The sequence below is a fragment of the Ursus maritimus genome, unplaced genomic scaffold, assembly GCF_017311325.1.
Source record: "Ursus maritimus isolate PB19 unplaced genomic scaffold, ASM1731132v1 scaffold_26, whole genome shotgun sequence".
Classification (NCBI taxonomy): domain Eukaryota; kingdom Metazoa; phylum Chordata; class Mammalia; order Carnivora; family Ursidae; genus Ursus; species Ursus maritimus.
This window is the reverse complement of record NW_024425119.1, coordinates 12,578,700-12,594,753: the sequence shown is the minus strand read 5'-3', so window position 1 is coordinate 12,594,753 and position 16,054 is coordinate 12,578,700. Positions and strand designations below refer to the sequence as shown.

Sequence of the window (16,054 nt, the reverse complement as noted above, 5' to 3'; positions counted from 1 at the left end):
CAATGGAATGAAACCCAGAACAAGTGCAGTCTGATGGGGAAGACTCCAGAGAGGGCTCTTTAGGGAGTAAGGTCAGAAGAGGAATGAAGTGTCCTCATGTAAGCCCAACTGAAGGCCTCTTGAAGCTTCCTAACCACAGTGGAGTCTATGGAGAGGAAGCAGTCTTCCCTAAAGTCACCTTCAGGACCCCCTAAGTCCAAGGTGCCTCTGGTTAGCAATAGAATAGAAAATATTTGTTCTCACCAAAGAAACCTCTGTAGAAAAGTTGCTGGGAAACTGGAATAGGTGTGTCTTTCTGACCTTCCGGTTCTTTTTATAGGCACTGCAGGAACCTGAGTGAGGGCCTCCACTCCTTCCGCCCATTTGGGGAGAGATTAAAGAAGCTGAGATTGTCTCCTTCTTACTCATTGGCAGTTACAACCTCGAAGCCAGTACAGCCTCAACTTCCAGTGTGGACACAGAGAAGGTAAGTCGGAATGAAGGGGCCATGCCTGTAGCTATAAACCCGGATGGCTCCAGCCATCTGGCTTGGGAATAACTGAAGAGGAATAGAACTAGGAGTATTCGGTTGCAAGGTACTTTTTTCCCTCATCAATATGTGGGATTTTTTTCCTAGGCAACCTCAGGGAAGACATTGATTTTGGTGCTCAATTGTTGAAAAAGTTATCTAAAGGCAGAAACCATTTTGTATAATTCTTTGATGAACAAAGTGTAGATATTTAGCAATAACATGTTGCGTGGAATTGACTTAAATTAAAAGAAGGAACAGCCATTAGAACTACGAGGAAAAATGATCTGCCTGTCTCCTTCAGGCAGTGCGGCAGTGTCTCGAATGATCCAACGATCCGTTAATGTTGACAACCTTTGTTCTGGAGCCTGATATAACTGTAGTCTCATCCATCAGGCAAACGCTGTCACACACCCCATTTTATGAAAAAGATTCTGCCTTAGGTTTCAAAAAGCCTTGATACAGACTGCGACATGAAAATGGATGAAGTATCTGGAACCTCCTAGTAAAGAGTGTTCTGCTTTTCCCAACAAGACGGAACTAGGAGAGTTTTAAGGGTTTGACAGTTTGGGGCTCTTTCATATTTGGGGCTGAGAGACATCATGGTGGCCAAACAGGACTAGCCAACAGCCGTTCCTGTGTGAGGATGTAGTCAGAAGTTTGTCTCATCTTTCTTTCGCAGGGAATCAGAAGTCCATTCTCGTGAGGTCCACCCACAAGTCACCATGTATGAGGACTGTGTCAAGTCCACTGAGGACTATTATTTCATCTGTGACAACGAGGGACCATGGAGCATTGTTCTCGAGGCCCTGGCAATAATCGGCATAGTAGTTACAATTATACTACTCTTGGCGTTTCTCTTCCTCATGCGAAGGGTTCAAGACTGCAGCCTGTGGAATACGCTCCCCACTCAGTTCCTCTTCCTCCTGGGTGTGCTGGGACTCTTTAGCCTCGCGTTTGCCTTCATCGCGCAGTTCAATCAGCAAACTGCCCCCGTACGCTACTTTCTCTTTGGGGTTCTCTTTGCTCTCTGTTTCTCTTGCCTCTTGGCTCATGCCTCCAACCTGGTGAAGCTGGTCCGGGGTAGAGTCTCCTTCTGTTGGACGACAATTCTGTGCATTGCTATCGGTGTCAGCTTACTGCAGGTGATCATTGCCATCGAGTACGTGACTCTCATGATGACCAGGGGTATGATGTTTATGCACATGACCCCCTGTCAGCTCAACGCGGACTTTGTCGTACTCCTGGTCTATGTCCTCTTCCTGATGGCCCTCGCATTCTTCGTCTCCAAAGCCACTTTCTGTGGCCCGTGTGAGAACTGGAAGCAACACGGAAGGCTCATCTTCGTCACTGTGCTCATCTCCATCGTTATCTGGGTGGTGTGGATCTCCATGCTCCTGAGAGGCAACCCGCAGCTCCAGCGGCAGCCCCAGTGGGATGACCCTGTCGTCTGTATTGCCCTGGTCACCAACGCATGGGTCTTCCTGCTGCTGTACATCATACCCGAGCTCTGCATTCTCCACAGATCCATCAAGCAGAACTGCCCTTTACCAGGCAACGCCTGCCCGGCCCCAGCCTACCAGTGCAGCTTCAGAGTGGAGAACCAGGAACTCTCACGAGGTACTTGCCCAGGGGATTCGGGGAGCAGGGAGGCTCTCCTGCGGGAGAAACAGGGTGCACCAAGAGGGGACAATAGAGGGAAGGGTCACAATCGAGCTGGGTGGCTGAAGAGTTCCAGCATGGAGGTAAAGACACCCAGAATCAATGTTAAACTTTAATGAGAAATCGGTGCTTCCAAACGACAGAGATTTATGGGGAAGAGGCCAAGACAGAAGTGAATCAAAGGCCTTAAATAAAGAGGGTGTGGCTCTGAGGGCTCACGCTGGGTAAAGAAGGGCACCCCCTGTAAAGTGAGTTGTCCAGCCCCAAATTAGGTTTGGACCATGCAATTGCATGACTTATGATGCTAAGTCCAGATGTTTTGGCTATCAAGGGCACAAGTCAAGCCCGGCAACAGCGATTGGCATTTTTTTTTTTTAATTTAAGTCTTGAAGTTAATTTGCCCAAACAACATAATAAACTGATTCATAGGACTCATCACCTCATTAACATCACAAAGCCCAATAACTTCTGGATTTCTACTTTTCAAACCATTCACTGCTTGAAAGCCTTCAAGGTTTACAAAAAGTGACAGGAAGAGCCATTGAATCAGAATTCTAATAAAGTCTCCGATGTGTAATCATTAATAGAAATAAAGCCACTTGCTTATGTGACATTTTCATAAAAATTTCTGGTTGGATTTTTATCGTTATGTAAGACCAAGCCACCCGACTATACTTCGCTAATGAATAAAATATATGAGCCATGACAACAAAAATGCGTGGACCCTAACAACCTGGGGGAAATAGTGGCTAATTCTGGTTATCGAAATGTGTCGAAACACATTCATTCCTTTCTGAAACATCTGGCCTGTTATTCATAACCCACTATCATAGTTTTACATCAATTCTTATGTCTTAATAGGCATCTGATTCCTCACAATTTGTCTCTAATGTGCAAAAATTATGTGATTTTATATATTGTACAGCACACATAATGTTCACCAGGCTCAAAAAAATTAATAGAAGCCTTCCCTTTAAGCGTATCCGCGTGTCTGAGCTGGAATCTATGGCTAATTACACATTCAAATTAAATGCCGTTCAGATAGATGCATCCGTTCATTCTTTTCAGCGCAGTTGACAGAGAGTCGGAAATCGACGCTCTACATCCTTCCTGTAACAGTTTTTCTTTGTGTGTTGATGGCACATCATCAGATCACCAAGGTTTGCGGCAGAATTGCAGCATCAACTGCTGAAACCACTCCTCAAAGTTCTCACCAGAAGATAGGATAAAACTTCTTGTGTTTGTTCTATAGTTGTCCTATGTTTCCAAGAAAAAGTCTGAGAGAAAGAGAGAGGGGCGCTCTCGGAGTTTTATGATACCCAAACATAGCGGGATGCGGGATTTGTAACCATCAATATTCTAGACCCCAAAACCCAAGTGTTTCAAGTGTTCTCAGGAGTGTCTGGGTGGGGGCGCCTGGGTGGCACAGCGGTTAAGCGTTTGCCTTCGACTCAGGGCGTGATCCTGGTGTTATGGGATCGAGCCCCACATCAGGCTCCTCCCCTATGAGCCTGCTTCTTCCTCTCCCACTCCCCCTGCTTGTGTTCCCTCTCTCGCTGGCTATCTATCTCTGTCAAATAAATAAATAAAATCTTTAAAAAAAAAAAAAAAAAAAAAAAAAAAAAAAGGAGTGTCTGGGTGGCAGAGCACGGGCGAGCAAAAGCACGTTTTCCGGTGCTATCCTTGTTACTCGTGCGTGGTTAGGGAATCTGTTCCCAAGCAGAAAACGGTCTGCCGGTGACAGTCATTGTCACTGTACTTGGATGTTTTATTAAAAAAAAAATCAGTCATGTAGTAAAGAACATACGGATTGCTCTCCAAATTGGGCAGAATAAGCAGAAACTCACACTTGGACAACAGAATCAGAATTTAAGTCACCTGGGAAAAATACAAATATCAAAAATTAGAAGAATGATTAAAACTCAGTACAAAATACAGGATTACACCAAGCTGGGGAAAACATACAACACAAGATAGATAAGAGCCAGACAAGTAGAGTGTGATAACAGGAACTTGAAAAACCCTAAGTGTGTCCTGTAGGTCACAAGCTGGCAAGAGGAAGCAGCTTCCCACTGTCTTTGTTTTCATTGGCTCAAACAACAGGCACAGTACCATATCAACAGACACGCGGTCAGCAAGAACAATCAGGCGATCGTACCTGGCATGGGTCAGTCTCCAAGGAGAATACCCATTCCAGTTCTGGGATCCACCAGTGAGAAGTGTGGGGGACTGGGGGAGGCTAAGGGAGAACCCCAAAGATAATTAAAGGGTTAGAACTTCCAACCGATGTGGAAAGGTTAAGACAATGAAACAGGTGGTAGTTAGTAATGTGCCTTCGTCATAGACAAGTCAAGTTCTCTCTCTAAATTCTGTACCAAAGCATGACATTTTGTTGGAGTCCGTGAGGCTTGCATTTGTCGTGTGGCTCTTCTGGTGAATATTGCTTGTAGCTGTGACTCTGGTCGCATAATTATTTGATTTACCACTGGGCTGTGAGACCAAAATTATTCATCCGAAAGAAGAGTAAGACAAGAGGAGATCAGCAGGGAATTTCACAAGTACGAAGACCTCTCTCTCGAAGATGTTGTCCTGTTGCTTTCTGTCTCCAACTAAAGACAATGTGTAGAAATGAACTCAAACCAAAGCATGAAGGATTTGGATTAAACGTGAAAATAAGAGTTGGTAAACACTGAAACAGATCGGCAAAGGGGATTAAGGACTCCATTTCCCTGAGAGTCTTTCAAAAGAAGATTAGGCTTTATCTTCCTGAAGTGGCTTATGGACTTAATCCCAAGATATAAAAACATCCGGGTGGAGAATGAAAATGCATTCAGGCGTGTTACTAGAGGACCCCAAACAAATGGGCATAAAGATTCTTTGTCCCATATTATAAATGCGTTCCTAGAAAGCTGTATATTGATTGCATTTTTTAAAAAATCAGTTGCCCTTTTAACTGAGAATTTTCAGTGCAATTTGTGGAGATCTTAAATATAGAATATCAGCCATGATTCTTTCTTTTTTTGTGGAGGGAAAGCTCCTGTCCGGATTATCGCTTACTTTTTCTGGTTTAGTGTACTTAGGGTATCGTTATGTCAAGTTTGCTAAAAGCAAGACTGATGTATATTTTAAACTATCACATTGCTATGGGCGTTTTTTTCTGTCCATTGTTTGAAGGTACACAGCCAAAGCTAGTATGATTCTTTTTGAAGGTATTAAGACAAAAATAATGAGTCTATACAGTGTAAACGGGGGGTCAATAACTATAAAAGGATGTGAACCAAGAGAATGTTCTTGCAAACTTAAGTCCACTAGGTTGTTTTCCTCATAGCAAATACCAGCTTTATATATATACATATATAATAAATAAATAAATAAATAAATAATTTTTAAAAATCCTTTATATATATACAAAAGGATTTTTTAAAATTTATTTATTTGAAAGAGAGAGCACGAGCAAGAGGAGGGGCAGAAGGAGAAGCAGACTCCCTGCTGAGCAGGGTACCAGATCCGGGGCTCAATCCCAGGACCCTGGGATCAAGACCTGAGCCGAAGGCCGACACTTCACCAACTGAGCCACCCAGGCACCCCGCAAATACCAGCTTTTGCTGGACAGTCCTTTTTGACAATTCTCAGCATTTTTTTTCTCCAAGATATCCCCCTCTTCCTAGAAGAAACCCAATTTCAATGGTCCCAAGCAGTGTCATTACTGTTTGTTCTTTTGCAGGAACAAATCACAAAACTGCTGTCGTATCACCCTCAGGAGCTCCAGGGTACGGAGAGACAAGTGGCACAAAGTAGGGAAGAAGACAGTGAGTCTAGGCAGGACTTGTTTGCTCTGAGGACAGATAAGGCAAGCGTTCAGCATTCCTAAAGATGCAGGGAGCAGGAGATCATTGGGCAGCATGGGGCAGCAGAAAGAATGCAGAATCTGGGTGCCCCGGCTTTGAGGCTCAGCTCTGCTTCCTGCCAACTTTGAAGCCAAACCAAGCTCCTTAACCTCCAGGAACTCAGGCTCCTTGTCTTTAAATGGTGGTTATAATGTCCCCACCTCCTCCCCGTATAAATGGAAAGTCTTCCTTACTCAACTCAGATTGATAGAGGATTAAATCCTCTTTTGGTAAATCCATGAACAACAACTTGTTCTGGAGAATTCTGGAGAAGGAGGCTTCTCTACTTTATGATCTGATCTGATGAGAATGTTGAATGAATGTTGGTCACCAAGGAGCTGAGCGCGAAGGAGTCTCATTATACCTCAAAGAACAAAGTTAAACCAAGAATTCAGTTCATTCTGCCATGAAGGAAGGAAAGGGGTTTCATATTTCATAGGATCCAACCCTCTAAAAAAATACCAGGAGGGGGATGATGTCAGAGCATCAGTTACGCCCACACCACCGGCACCCCCGTGGAGAGTAATACGCAAAGTATAGCATTTTGGTGTTTTCTGTACATCATGCCCTATTCGAAGGGCCTTATACGTATTGATTGACTTAATCTTCAAGACAAGCCTATGAAGTATTATCCCTCTTTTATTCCCATCAGGAAACGAAGGCAACCAAAGGTTAAGGAACAGGGCCCTAGGTCACACAGGTAGCAAGTGCGAGAGCCGCTAAGCGTGAACACTCGGGGCGCGGCCACATCTGTGACCATCAAACAGCGAATATGTAAGGAGCGAGGGCCTGGCCTAGAGCAGATGGGGCTCCTGTCTTCATAGCCTTGTTGAGGAGCCTGACATTGAACACATAACCATGCATGTGATTATCTTATGATAGGAGAAAATGGTCTCCAGGGATCTTTTTTATTATGTCTGGTTTTTTTCAGCTGAACCAAAGCTTGTAGAGTATCAAGCCAGAAGGGACTTTAGAGACAATGTAGGTAAGGCCTTTTATTTTCCTGTGGAGGACAGTGAGGTACGACGCAAGATCAGACAGGCAATACTGCGGAAGCGAAGACCTTGACCCGCTGCGAGCGGCCATCTTTCTCTAGAAGGTGATGACCAACATTCAGCCTCTTCAACCACTAAACACAGATGTGCCTCTCCTGAACACACAGAGGCTACCCATAGCCAACCTTTCTCATAAGCTTTAAAAATACTCTTTTTTAAAATCATAGATTTAAAAATCAAAACAAAAATAAAACAGCCTCAACAGAGAATTCCTTTTTAAAGGGTCAAGAGCCTCTTTGCAAGCCCTCGGGTCTTCTCATAGTCCTCGTGTGTGGTTTCCAGGTGAATCTCTGACACTAACCCAGCCCTTCCCATCTTTGGCTTTCAGCCCGAGACAGTGATGGAGCTGAGGAGGATGTAGCATTAACTTCCTATGGTCCCCCCATTCAGCTGCAGGTAAATGTGCGCATCTACGATCACCAAGGAGGGACAGAGCAAGTGCTCCTTCCTTAGGACAGCTCAGGCTTCATTCCCAGGGTCTGGACTGACCTGAGAGAGGAGAGGTAGGGCAGGCTCGTCCCCACACTCAGGTGGAGCTTGAGCCGTCCGGATATAATCTGTACCGGGACAGGCCAATAGAGGCAAGTCATGCCTTTGCCTCTGCCCAGGCCCCTCCCAATCCCCACCTCCACGCCATTGACAAGGACTCTGCTGCAGGTGAATGTGTTTGAAAGATTGGTGTGAGTGAAGAGGAACAGGCTCGTTGCTTCTTGCCTTGGGGTCAACAGGGAACTGTAAATATGGATGAGGTCAGACCTGTTTTTAGTATCTATCAGTTGTCTAAATGAATCCCCTGAGCCCCGCTGGCTGCCTCTCTGAGTCACTGTCTCGCTCCTGCAGCCCAAGCTGCCCCCGAGAACTGGGCTAACTCTGCCACCCTCATCACCAGATGGGTGTAACCAATTTTAATCCCTTCAGGCAAAAGCGGAAGGAGCACAACTGAGTAGAATTGGAGGTGACTCGAGTTTGTGTCTGATGGCTTGAGGGCATACGAATGGAGGCAGCCAGAAATACCACACTGGGACACAATTCTTATATTCTGATCCCCGTAACTAAAATCCGAGGGTGAAAGTCATGCTCAGGCTGGTTGTTCAACGAACCGTACGAGGCAACCCCAGTTAATCCCTCTGGTCTGTTATCTGAGACTTGGCCTTTTGAAAGGATGGCACACGGACCAGGACAGAGATATATCATTTGCTGTAATTAACCCTCTGCAGGGCAATAACAGGATGAGAAAATCTTTATTAACTTCTCCAAGAATTTCTTGGAATACTTCAATTTCCAGTGATCAGCTATTCAAGAAACTTGCAGAAAGATCCTTGTTACTGGTTAAGAGGGAAGATGGTAAAAAAAAGTTCTGATGTGGGTAGCCTCCATATTGTTTTTCTTTTATTAACAAAGGATTAAGTGATGCTGAAATGATATTCAGACATAGCTCTGGAGACTATCATCCTTTGCGTTGGCTTAGAAAGTTGACAATGGCATTTCTTCTTTTCCAGACTGTTGATCCCACACAAGAATGCTTCATCCCACCAGCTAAAACAAGCCCCCAGCAAGATGCAGAAGCATAAAGCCCAGAGGAAACATGCGTAGTGGAAACCCAAAAGACCATCCTAATGTAGCCCTGATGGGCTGCTGGGGAGCCCAGAGTCATGCTGCCAGCCGAGTAACGGCTCATCCTTCCTTCCCTGCTTCCTAGCCCTTTCCATCCATTAGGACCCTTCATCGGAAGACTACCCTCTCAAACATAATTACAGTCTTGCTGGCCACCCTACCTTGACTATGTGTCTCTTTCTTCCTTCGTGCAACTGAAAGACTCCCTTAGCAATGAGAGAACACATTGGCACCTCTTAGTAACGAGGCCAAAAGACCCTGGTCTGAAAAATTAGGATCATGTTACTGTGACAAAATATAGAGGTCAGTAACAACTTACCCCTGGATTACTTTCGCAGTCATTTTTTATAAATGGCCCTTAAATATGATTGACCCAGAATTTGCAATAAAAGTTATAGCAAAAGCCTCAGGATCCCCACCATTGGGCACTTTATTTTTCTCATTTTTTAAAAAGATTTTATTTATTTATTTGACAGAGAGAGAGAGCACAAGCAGGGGGAGCGGCAGGCAGAGGCGGAGGGAGAAGCAGACTCCCTGATGAGGAGGAAGCCCAGTGTAGGACTCAGTCCCAGGACCCTGGGATCATGACCCGAGCCAAAGGCAGACACTTAACCAACTGAGCCACCCAGGCACCCCTCGACTGTGCATTTTAAATAATGCAGACTTTTCACAGCTTGCAAGGTGGCAGGCCTTCTCACACGGTTTTAGCACCCTGTGACAGCAGATGTGGCTGCGGTAGTGACCTGCTTTGATGAACCAATAACAACAGAGGAATAGCCACCCTAGTTGATGCTCGTAAATGATTGTAGGTGGTGCATATAAAAAGCAGAGTCTGCCTGCCTTGATGTTTCCAATGAACTGATGCCTCTGCACTAATTACCCTGCCTTCACTCGTCCTGCAGCCCCACATCCTCCCCAGTGGATCCGTCTGTTCTCACTACCCATGTGCTGTACATAACAGGTGTAACAGGACCAGAGTTAGGGCTGTGCCACCAGAGGGGTGCTTAGGGTCTAATTCAAGCCTCTCAGCGTACAGATCAGAAAACAGAACCTTAGAGAAATGGAGAGACTTGCCCAAAGTCTCACACAGTAGCTGGTGGTAGGCCAGGTCTTCCAACTCATAGGCCACTCCTCTTCCCTTTTGACAAGGCTTCTCCATGCCTATCTTTCTGTATTAAGTACGGCGTGGACCCCCTGAGAGCCAAATGTGATTGTTCCGACCAGCAAGTGTTGAATGCCTCCTATGTGCATGCAATCTGAAAACTAGCTAAGACTCCATACATGGAAAAAAAAAAAAAGCCTTTTTAATGAGCAACATACAGCATGGATTGGTCAATATCACCAAGCATTTCCTGAGCACCTGCGAGGTACCAGGAGCTGTTCTTGGATTGAGCCCTAAGCAGATAAGGCAGACAGTGCTGCTTTGGTGAGCTAATGTTTTTTCTGGGGGAGATAACACAATGCAGAGAATTTCAGGAACACATCTCCCTCCTTTTACAGATGAGGAAAGAGATTTGGCCAGAATAGTATGGCTTGAGAGTGGCAGAATCGACTAGAATCCAGATCCCCAACTACTGGTCAAGTGGTTGTGCACCCCCTACACAGTGTTCCAACATTTCATATTTTTTCTGCTACACTCAGATAGCTACTCCTTTTTAAAATCTGTGCTCGGAGCAGCGTTCTCAGAACAAACCAGTATGTAGGTAAGTGACCAAAAAGTTTCACCTTCTGCCCTTATTGTTAATACAAAATTGAAGGAAAATGTTTAAACATTGAGACTCTGACCTATTAGGTGGCATACTATTTAACAAACCACATAAAGAATCCAATTTGAGAGGGATAACAAGCCATGGAAACTTATATCTGCTCTGGAAGAAAATCATCATCACTGATCTTCCTAGTTTTTAATCTCCAAAATGATAACAGTGACATGTTCCATAATTCTGGTGTGGCGTGGTGTGGTGCAGGCAGGAAATGTTTCTGTTCAGTTGGCTGACACATTTTAATACACCCATTAAAATCACAGACGATGGCCCATATTGCTTCCCAAAATGTTTTTCTTAGTATTAGTAAAGGTAAAATTGAATCTCTTTGTACCAAATTTTGGACTACGTATTAGTTAGATCTGGGGGAATTGTAAGGTGGCAAGTGTCTCGTTCAGGGAGTTGTAAGGTCACATATGGCAGCAGAGAGAGCACTCTCTCTGGGAACCAGAACAGCCACTCAGCCAACCTCATGGAGATGGAATACTGTCAAGTGTTGGTAGGAGCAGGTGGTCCCCGCCCCAGCCCTGCAATTCCCCTCAGCCATTTTGACACTTTCCTCACTGTCTCAATTTTCTTTTGAGGTATTTTCACGTATCCGCCCACTACCAGCTGACTGGTTCTCTCCCCGTGTGTCATACTCAGATTCCTGAGAGGGAGCCTGAATGGCCCAGTTGATCATCCATTGCTTCTGACGGGGAGCTCTCTGGAAGTGGTCCTCTTAATTTACAATCAGCCTGTGGACGGACTGCCCATGGGTCCCGTACCCCCCCCTTGGTCCATTCAGCTGTGCTTGGCTTGGTCATGCAGTACAGACTTGGTCACATATGTCTGCTCCCTCACCAAGAAGCTATGGGCAGGGAATTTTCCTCCAGGCAACAAAGCATAGCATGCACCATGAGTGGCCAACACAGGAGAGATTAATCCAGAAAAATATGATTTTGTGAAGTTAAAGAAATTTTAATGAAAATACAAGGTCATTTCTTTGAAGTTTATGCAGCAATTCACATAAAGCTAAAAACCCCAACAGTCTTCTAAGTCAAGATCCATGAGGAACCACTTCAAAGAATAGAGAAAACATATTGTTTTCTCAATAGCATATTGTACTCAACGACTCAATTCAACGAGTATTATTTGAAGATTTAAACTCATTTACTTATATACCCTGGGTTGTATAATTGGAAAGGTCTTATTCTCGTAAATATTTCAGATAATCCTCTTCTGATTTTTATTTAGTTATCCAAAAGGAAGGGTATCGGTGAAAAACGTTACTATAAAATATCTCCCTGGTGGGGCACCTGGGTGGTCAGTCGGTAAGCGTCTGCCTTTGGCTCAGATCATGATCCCAGGGTCCTGGGATCGAGTCCCGCATCAAGCTCCCTGTTCAGCAGGGACTCTGCTTCTCCCTCTGCTCCTCCCTCACCCCCCGCTCGTGCTCTCTTTCTCACTCCCTCTCTCTTTCTCTCAAAAAAAGAAATAAAATCTTAAAAAATAATAAAATAACAAAAATACCTCCCTGGTGTGATGTGGCTGGTTAGCTCAGCTAAAGCACGATGCTAAGAAAATTCCTGTAGAGTTAACATATCCTTCATCCTGATGATTTTTTCCTGATCTAAAGACCACCAAAGATTGGTTTCCTTCCACATTAAATTTCATGCTCTCCCCATAAGCTTAAAAGGCCTTCCAGATATGAAGCCTTATTTCAAGCTGTGGTCTGGTCAGGCTAAAATTTTCTCACTCTCTCTACCATTATTCCTTCTCTCTTCGTTAAAACAAATGATCCCTTTTCCTAGGATTATATCTATTTCAGATTGGCCAGATTCATGCCTTGTTATCCTTCTTTTCCTCTTTCCACAATCAGTTCCAAATCTACCTTTTCCCGGAAACTTTCTCTGATGACATAACGACCCAGGGTTATCAAACACCAAGCCCTTAAGTTGTAGCAGAATGAGGTTTTCTTTTTTTCCTTCAAGCTCTGATGGTAAAGAGGATAATTCTATAGCCTCTTCCTCAGATTAAGCCTAATCATCTATTTTTAAAGCACACAATTAATGAGCAATAAACTAGAACATCTATTTGTGCTTCCTTTGTACAAAAGCCTCTGTATTTTTCAGGTAAAGAAGGTGCTTCTCAGTTAACATTTAACAGGGGCAATCATGAGTTGACTTGACTTCGAGAAAACATGCTTGATGTCTCCGTAAAGACTTCTCCTTGGAGTTGCTGAAAATGTCTTCATGGCTCAGGTCAGTTCTAAGTTGTTGGTCTCCTGTGAGAGATCATATCTGCTGCTCTTCACAGATAAATGAGTTAGAATTAAGTTTACATTTTAACATGTATCGGAACTTATTTATTCAAAGGACTTCAACGTGGAAGACTCAGGAAGCACAAGGACTTATCCATTGCTGACAACATTATTAGAATACCTTTCCTGGAACTGCCTTCAAGAAAGTCTCAAGAAAATCAGTAGGATTGGATTACCGTGATGGACGAACTGTCAGACCTCAGAGGTGAGTTGAATGATGAATACCGATCTCACCCATCACTCAAAGAACGACCAAGTGCACTTTGGAAATGCCATTGGCTGTCTTTCTGGATTTTCCTAAAGATGGTGGAACTATTAGAACTTGAACCACATTCAGTAAGTGGTTAAATCAAGTGTGAGTTTGGAAAAGTTGCACCAGATCACCAACAGTTGAGTCTTCCAGGTAGGTTGGTTTTTTTTTTTATGTGAAAAGTAAGAGGATTTTATTGACTTCTATATATTCTTGGAGAAAACCATTCACGTGTAAAAGTTTGACATTTGATAGGAGATATATTCCTACTTTATCTGACACATAAATTCTTTCATTTCAGGTCAGACATAATTTTTCATTTCAACAGAACTCTCACATGATTATAGTCACAAGCTCTTGAGATAATTGCGTCGTCATAGGGTTCAAGATAAACTAAACTGGTAGGAATTTGAGGCATATCTGTTATTGTCCAGTTACTGCAGCGTAATGGAGTATATGCTGTAAGCAGATACAGAGGAAGCTATCCATAAAAAAGGTGTAAAACACAGGCAAAGAAAATATACAAATTATAGTACTGCATATATATTTTAATTTATAGAACTGACATTTTTAACTCACTAACATGTTCTTTTATGTGATAGAAATGCACCAAGGAAACTTGCTTTTAAAATTCTTTTTTTAAAAGAATTTAAAATTTAAAATTTACCTCTTAGTTATTCTCTTTTTAAGAGTCTACAAATTGCACATCTTCCTAAACCAGGACCCACCTGAATATACAAATGGGGCTGGATTTTTTAAATATACTCCACAAGGAGAGCATTTTGTTGTAAATCCCACCCGGACTTTATTTGTATGTAGAAGAACCTTGCGTAGATGTCATCTGCAATTCATTTTTAAATTCCTTCTTGTTGAATTCAATGGCACTATTCCCAGGGCAATTTCTGTCTGGAAAAACTTAGCTTTTTGATTTTTTATTTGAATTTACAGCTGATTCACATTTTAAAAAAATGGTTGCTGTATCTCTGTTATGATTAGGGGTTTGTTTCAAAAGCAAATGAAAATCCAGGGAAAAGACACAAGGAAATGCCCACAGCAGGATAAGATCTTAGAACATATGGATCTTTGGGATGACTCGTCCTTTAGGCTAATGGTAATTCGTTTTTAAATAGCACTTCACATGTTAGCACTTTACAATTTACAAATGGTTTTCACGTCCACTATCTCATTTGATCTCTTGGACAGATTAGGCAATTTATTTCAATTGTGTGTGTGTATATTCTATGTTTATATATATTTAATGTTTATATATATATTAATATGATAGTTATATATTTAATTTTTATATATTTATACAATATATATTATATATTATATGTATTTATACAAATATATTATGCATTATATTTCATATATATGTGTGTATATATATATATCTTATCTTTCTAAGATACTAAGAATCTCATCTAAAACTGTGTTTGGGCCATGACCACTCTGCTTTTTTTACAGTATAATCTGAACTACATCTGTAAAATGAAATAGAAACATACCCCAGGAGAATCCTTATTTATGGGCAGAAATGTCATTGAAAGATTTCCAAAAAAGACTGTGCTTTCGGTTTTTAGCTCTAGTTGTTACCACCGTGTCCTGCTATTGATAACTCTTTTTTCTAAACATGGAAACAAGCAGCAGAACGTGTCCGTTCAGGAAATAAGGAAAATCAATTTTACAGAAAGTGTTAACTCTGGTAGTCATAAGCGCTCTTTGCCAAATATTCTCCAACTCTCCTGCTTCCAGGCACATGGCAGGATTGCACTTTTGAGGTTGGGTGGGACCAGGACACTAACTCTGGCCAACACATTGGAGCAGAAATAATGTCACTTCCAAGGTCAATGCCAGGCAGAAGCAATTCATTGTCAGTCCAAGACGCTCAGGAATTTGATTTCTTTCTACCATGGTGGCAAGCAGTGTCTCAAACAGTGGCTGCTCCATGCATCTGGATTCCATGATGAAGATATAGTCCAAGCAAGAAATAAAACTTTGCTATTAAATCTCCTGGAGTCAGAGTTGTTACCTTAGTGAGCCCAGCCCATTCTGACTGACCTAGCCATGAACCAGTTGTTTGGTATCCTGAAGTAAAAGGACTTACTTGTCTGAATATTTTACTTTACCACTGATTGTTCTAGTGCTCTTCAAAGACATCCTTAGATTAAAGAAGAGACACCCTGTTCTTGACTGATAGATGCCTGAATGATCAGCCAGCCACGTGGCTCCGTGTTATTCCCATTAATTACAATTCACTGAGAAAGCTGCCATCATAAAAGCATGCAGAGGCTGAGGTGGTAACTTAAAAACACAGACTCACTCTGGCTGAGCCACTGAGGGCAAGGAAGACCTGACAGTGGGAGGTCAAAAGCTTGCGCTCTGTCTTAAATGGTAGTAGGCAGGAATTCCTGGGGCAGATGATGGAGGGAATGATACTCAGAGGAGCCACCAACAGGGAGTCTTTGTGCAAACTAGTAAAATGTGCCCCCTAGGGGTGGATGAATTAGAAAATGTGTCCCTCTCCCCCAACCCCAAGGATGCAGCCTCGCTTCAGTGCACAGGGCTTGGTGAGTGGAGGGAGGCTGCATTCCAACTCCACTGGCCATCTCAGCCAAGTGTTTCTGTGCAGCACAAAAACCAACAACAAAAACACCACCAACAAAAAACTGCTCAGCTGACTGCAATGACCCGGATCTGCGGGGCAGAATAAATGCCTGGGGAAAGGCGTAGCTGCAAGCAAAATCAAGACCCGTCCAGAGAACGGAGCTGTAAAGCATCGTTATTGCCAGAGCACAAATGCAGGATGGCGGGCAGCAGCAGGAGGTGGGGCTGCGGAGTTGGGCTGGGTCAGCGCCCAGGGAGCTTCCATCCCAAACACAGGAATCAAGCCCCAGGCGTGAGGAGCTCGCCAGGGGGATGCCCATGTTGTGCTGAGCCCTGTTGGAATCTCAGGCAAAAGGCAAAATGGGAGCCTGTTTACACTTATCCAAACGGAAGCTCTCCATTGAAA

The 16,054-nt window shown here is 43.3% G+C and overlaps 1 protein-coding gene across 2 annotated transcripts; it reads left to right on the top strand.

The window, feature by feature from the left end:
- Positions 1-202: 202 nt before the first annotated feature.
- GPRC5D (G protein-coupled receptor class C group 5 member D) lies at positions 203-8,886 on the top strand. 2 transcript variants are annotated; one of them, XM_008707008.2, is made up of 4 exons: positions 203-466; positions 1,191-2,128; positions 7,441-7,508; positions 8,612-8,886. In XM_008707008.2, exons 2-4 carry the CDS (start codon positions 1,234-1,236, stop codon positions 8,681-8,683), a joined length of 1,035 nt encoding a protein of 344 aa, XP_008705230.1. In that variant the 5' UTR covers positions 203-466; positions 1,191-1,233; the 3' UTR covers positions 8,684-8,886. The 2 variants fall into 2 exon arrangements, with proteins under 2 accessions (XP_008705230.1, XP_008705231.1); XM_008707009.2 differs by lacking the exon at positions 7,441-7,508.
- Positions 8,887-16,054: the final 7,168 nt, after the last annotated feature.

What these genes read in the sequence shown, in the direction of transcription:
- GPRC5D (XM_008707008.2), top strand. Translation starts at nt 1,234, where the DNA reads ATGTATGAGGACTGTGTCAAGTCCACTGAGGACTATTATTTCATCTGT. An exon ending in GAACCAGGAACTCTCACGAG is followed by an intron (nt 2,129 to 7,440) that starts GTACTTGCCCAG and finishes TTTGGCTTTCAG; the next exon opens with CCCGAGACAGTGATGGAGCT. An exon ending in GTCCCCCCATTCAGCTGCAG is followed by an intron (nt 7,509 to 8,611) that starts GTAAATGTGCGC and finishes CTTCTTTTCCAG; the next exon opens with ACTGTTGATCCCACACAAGA.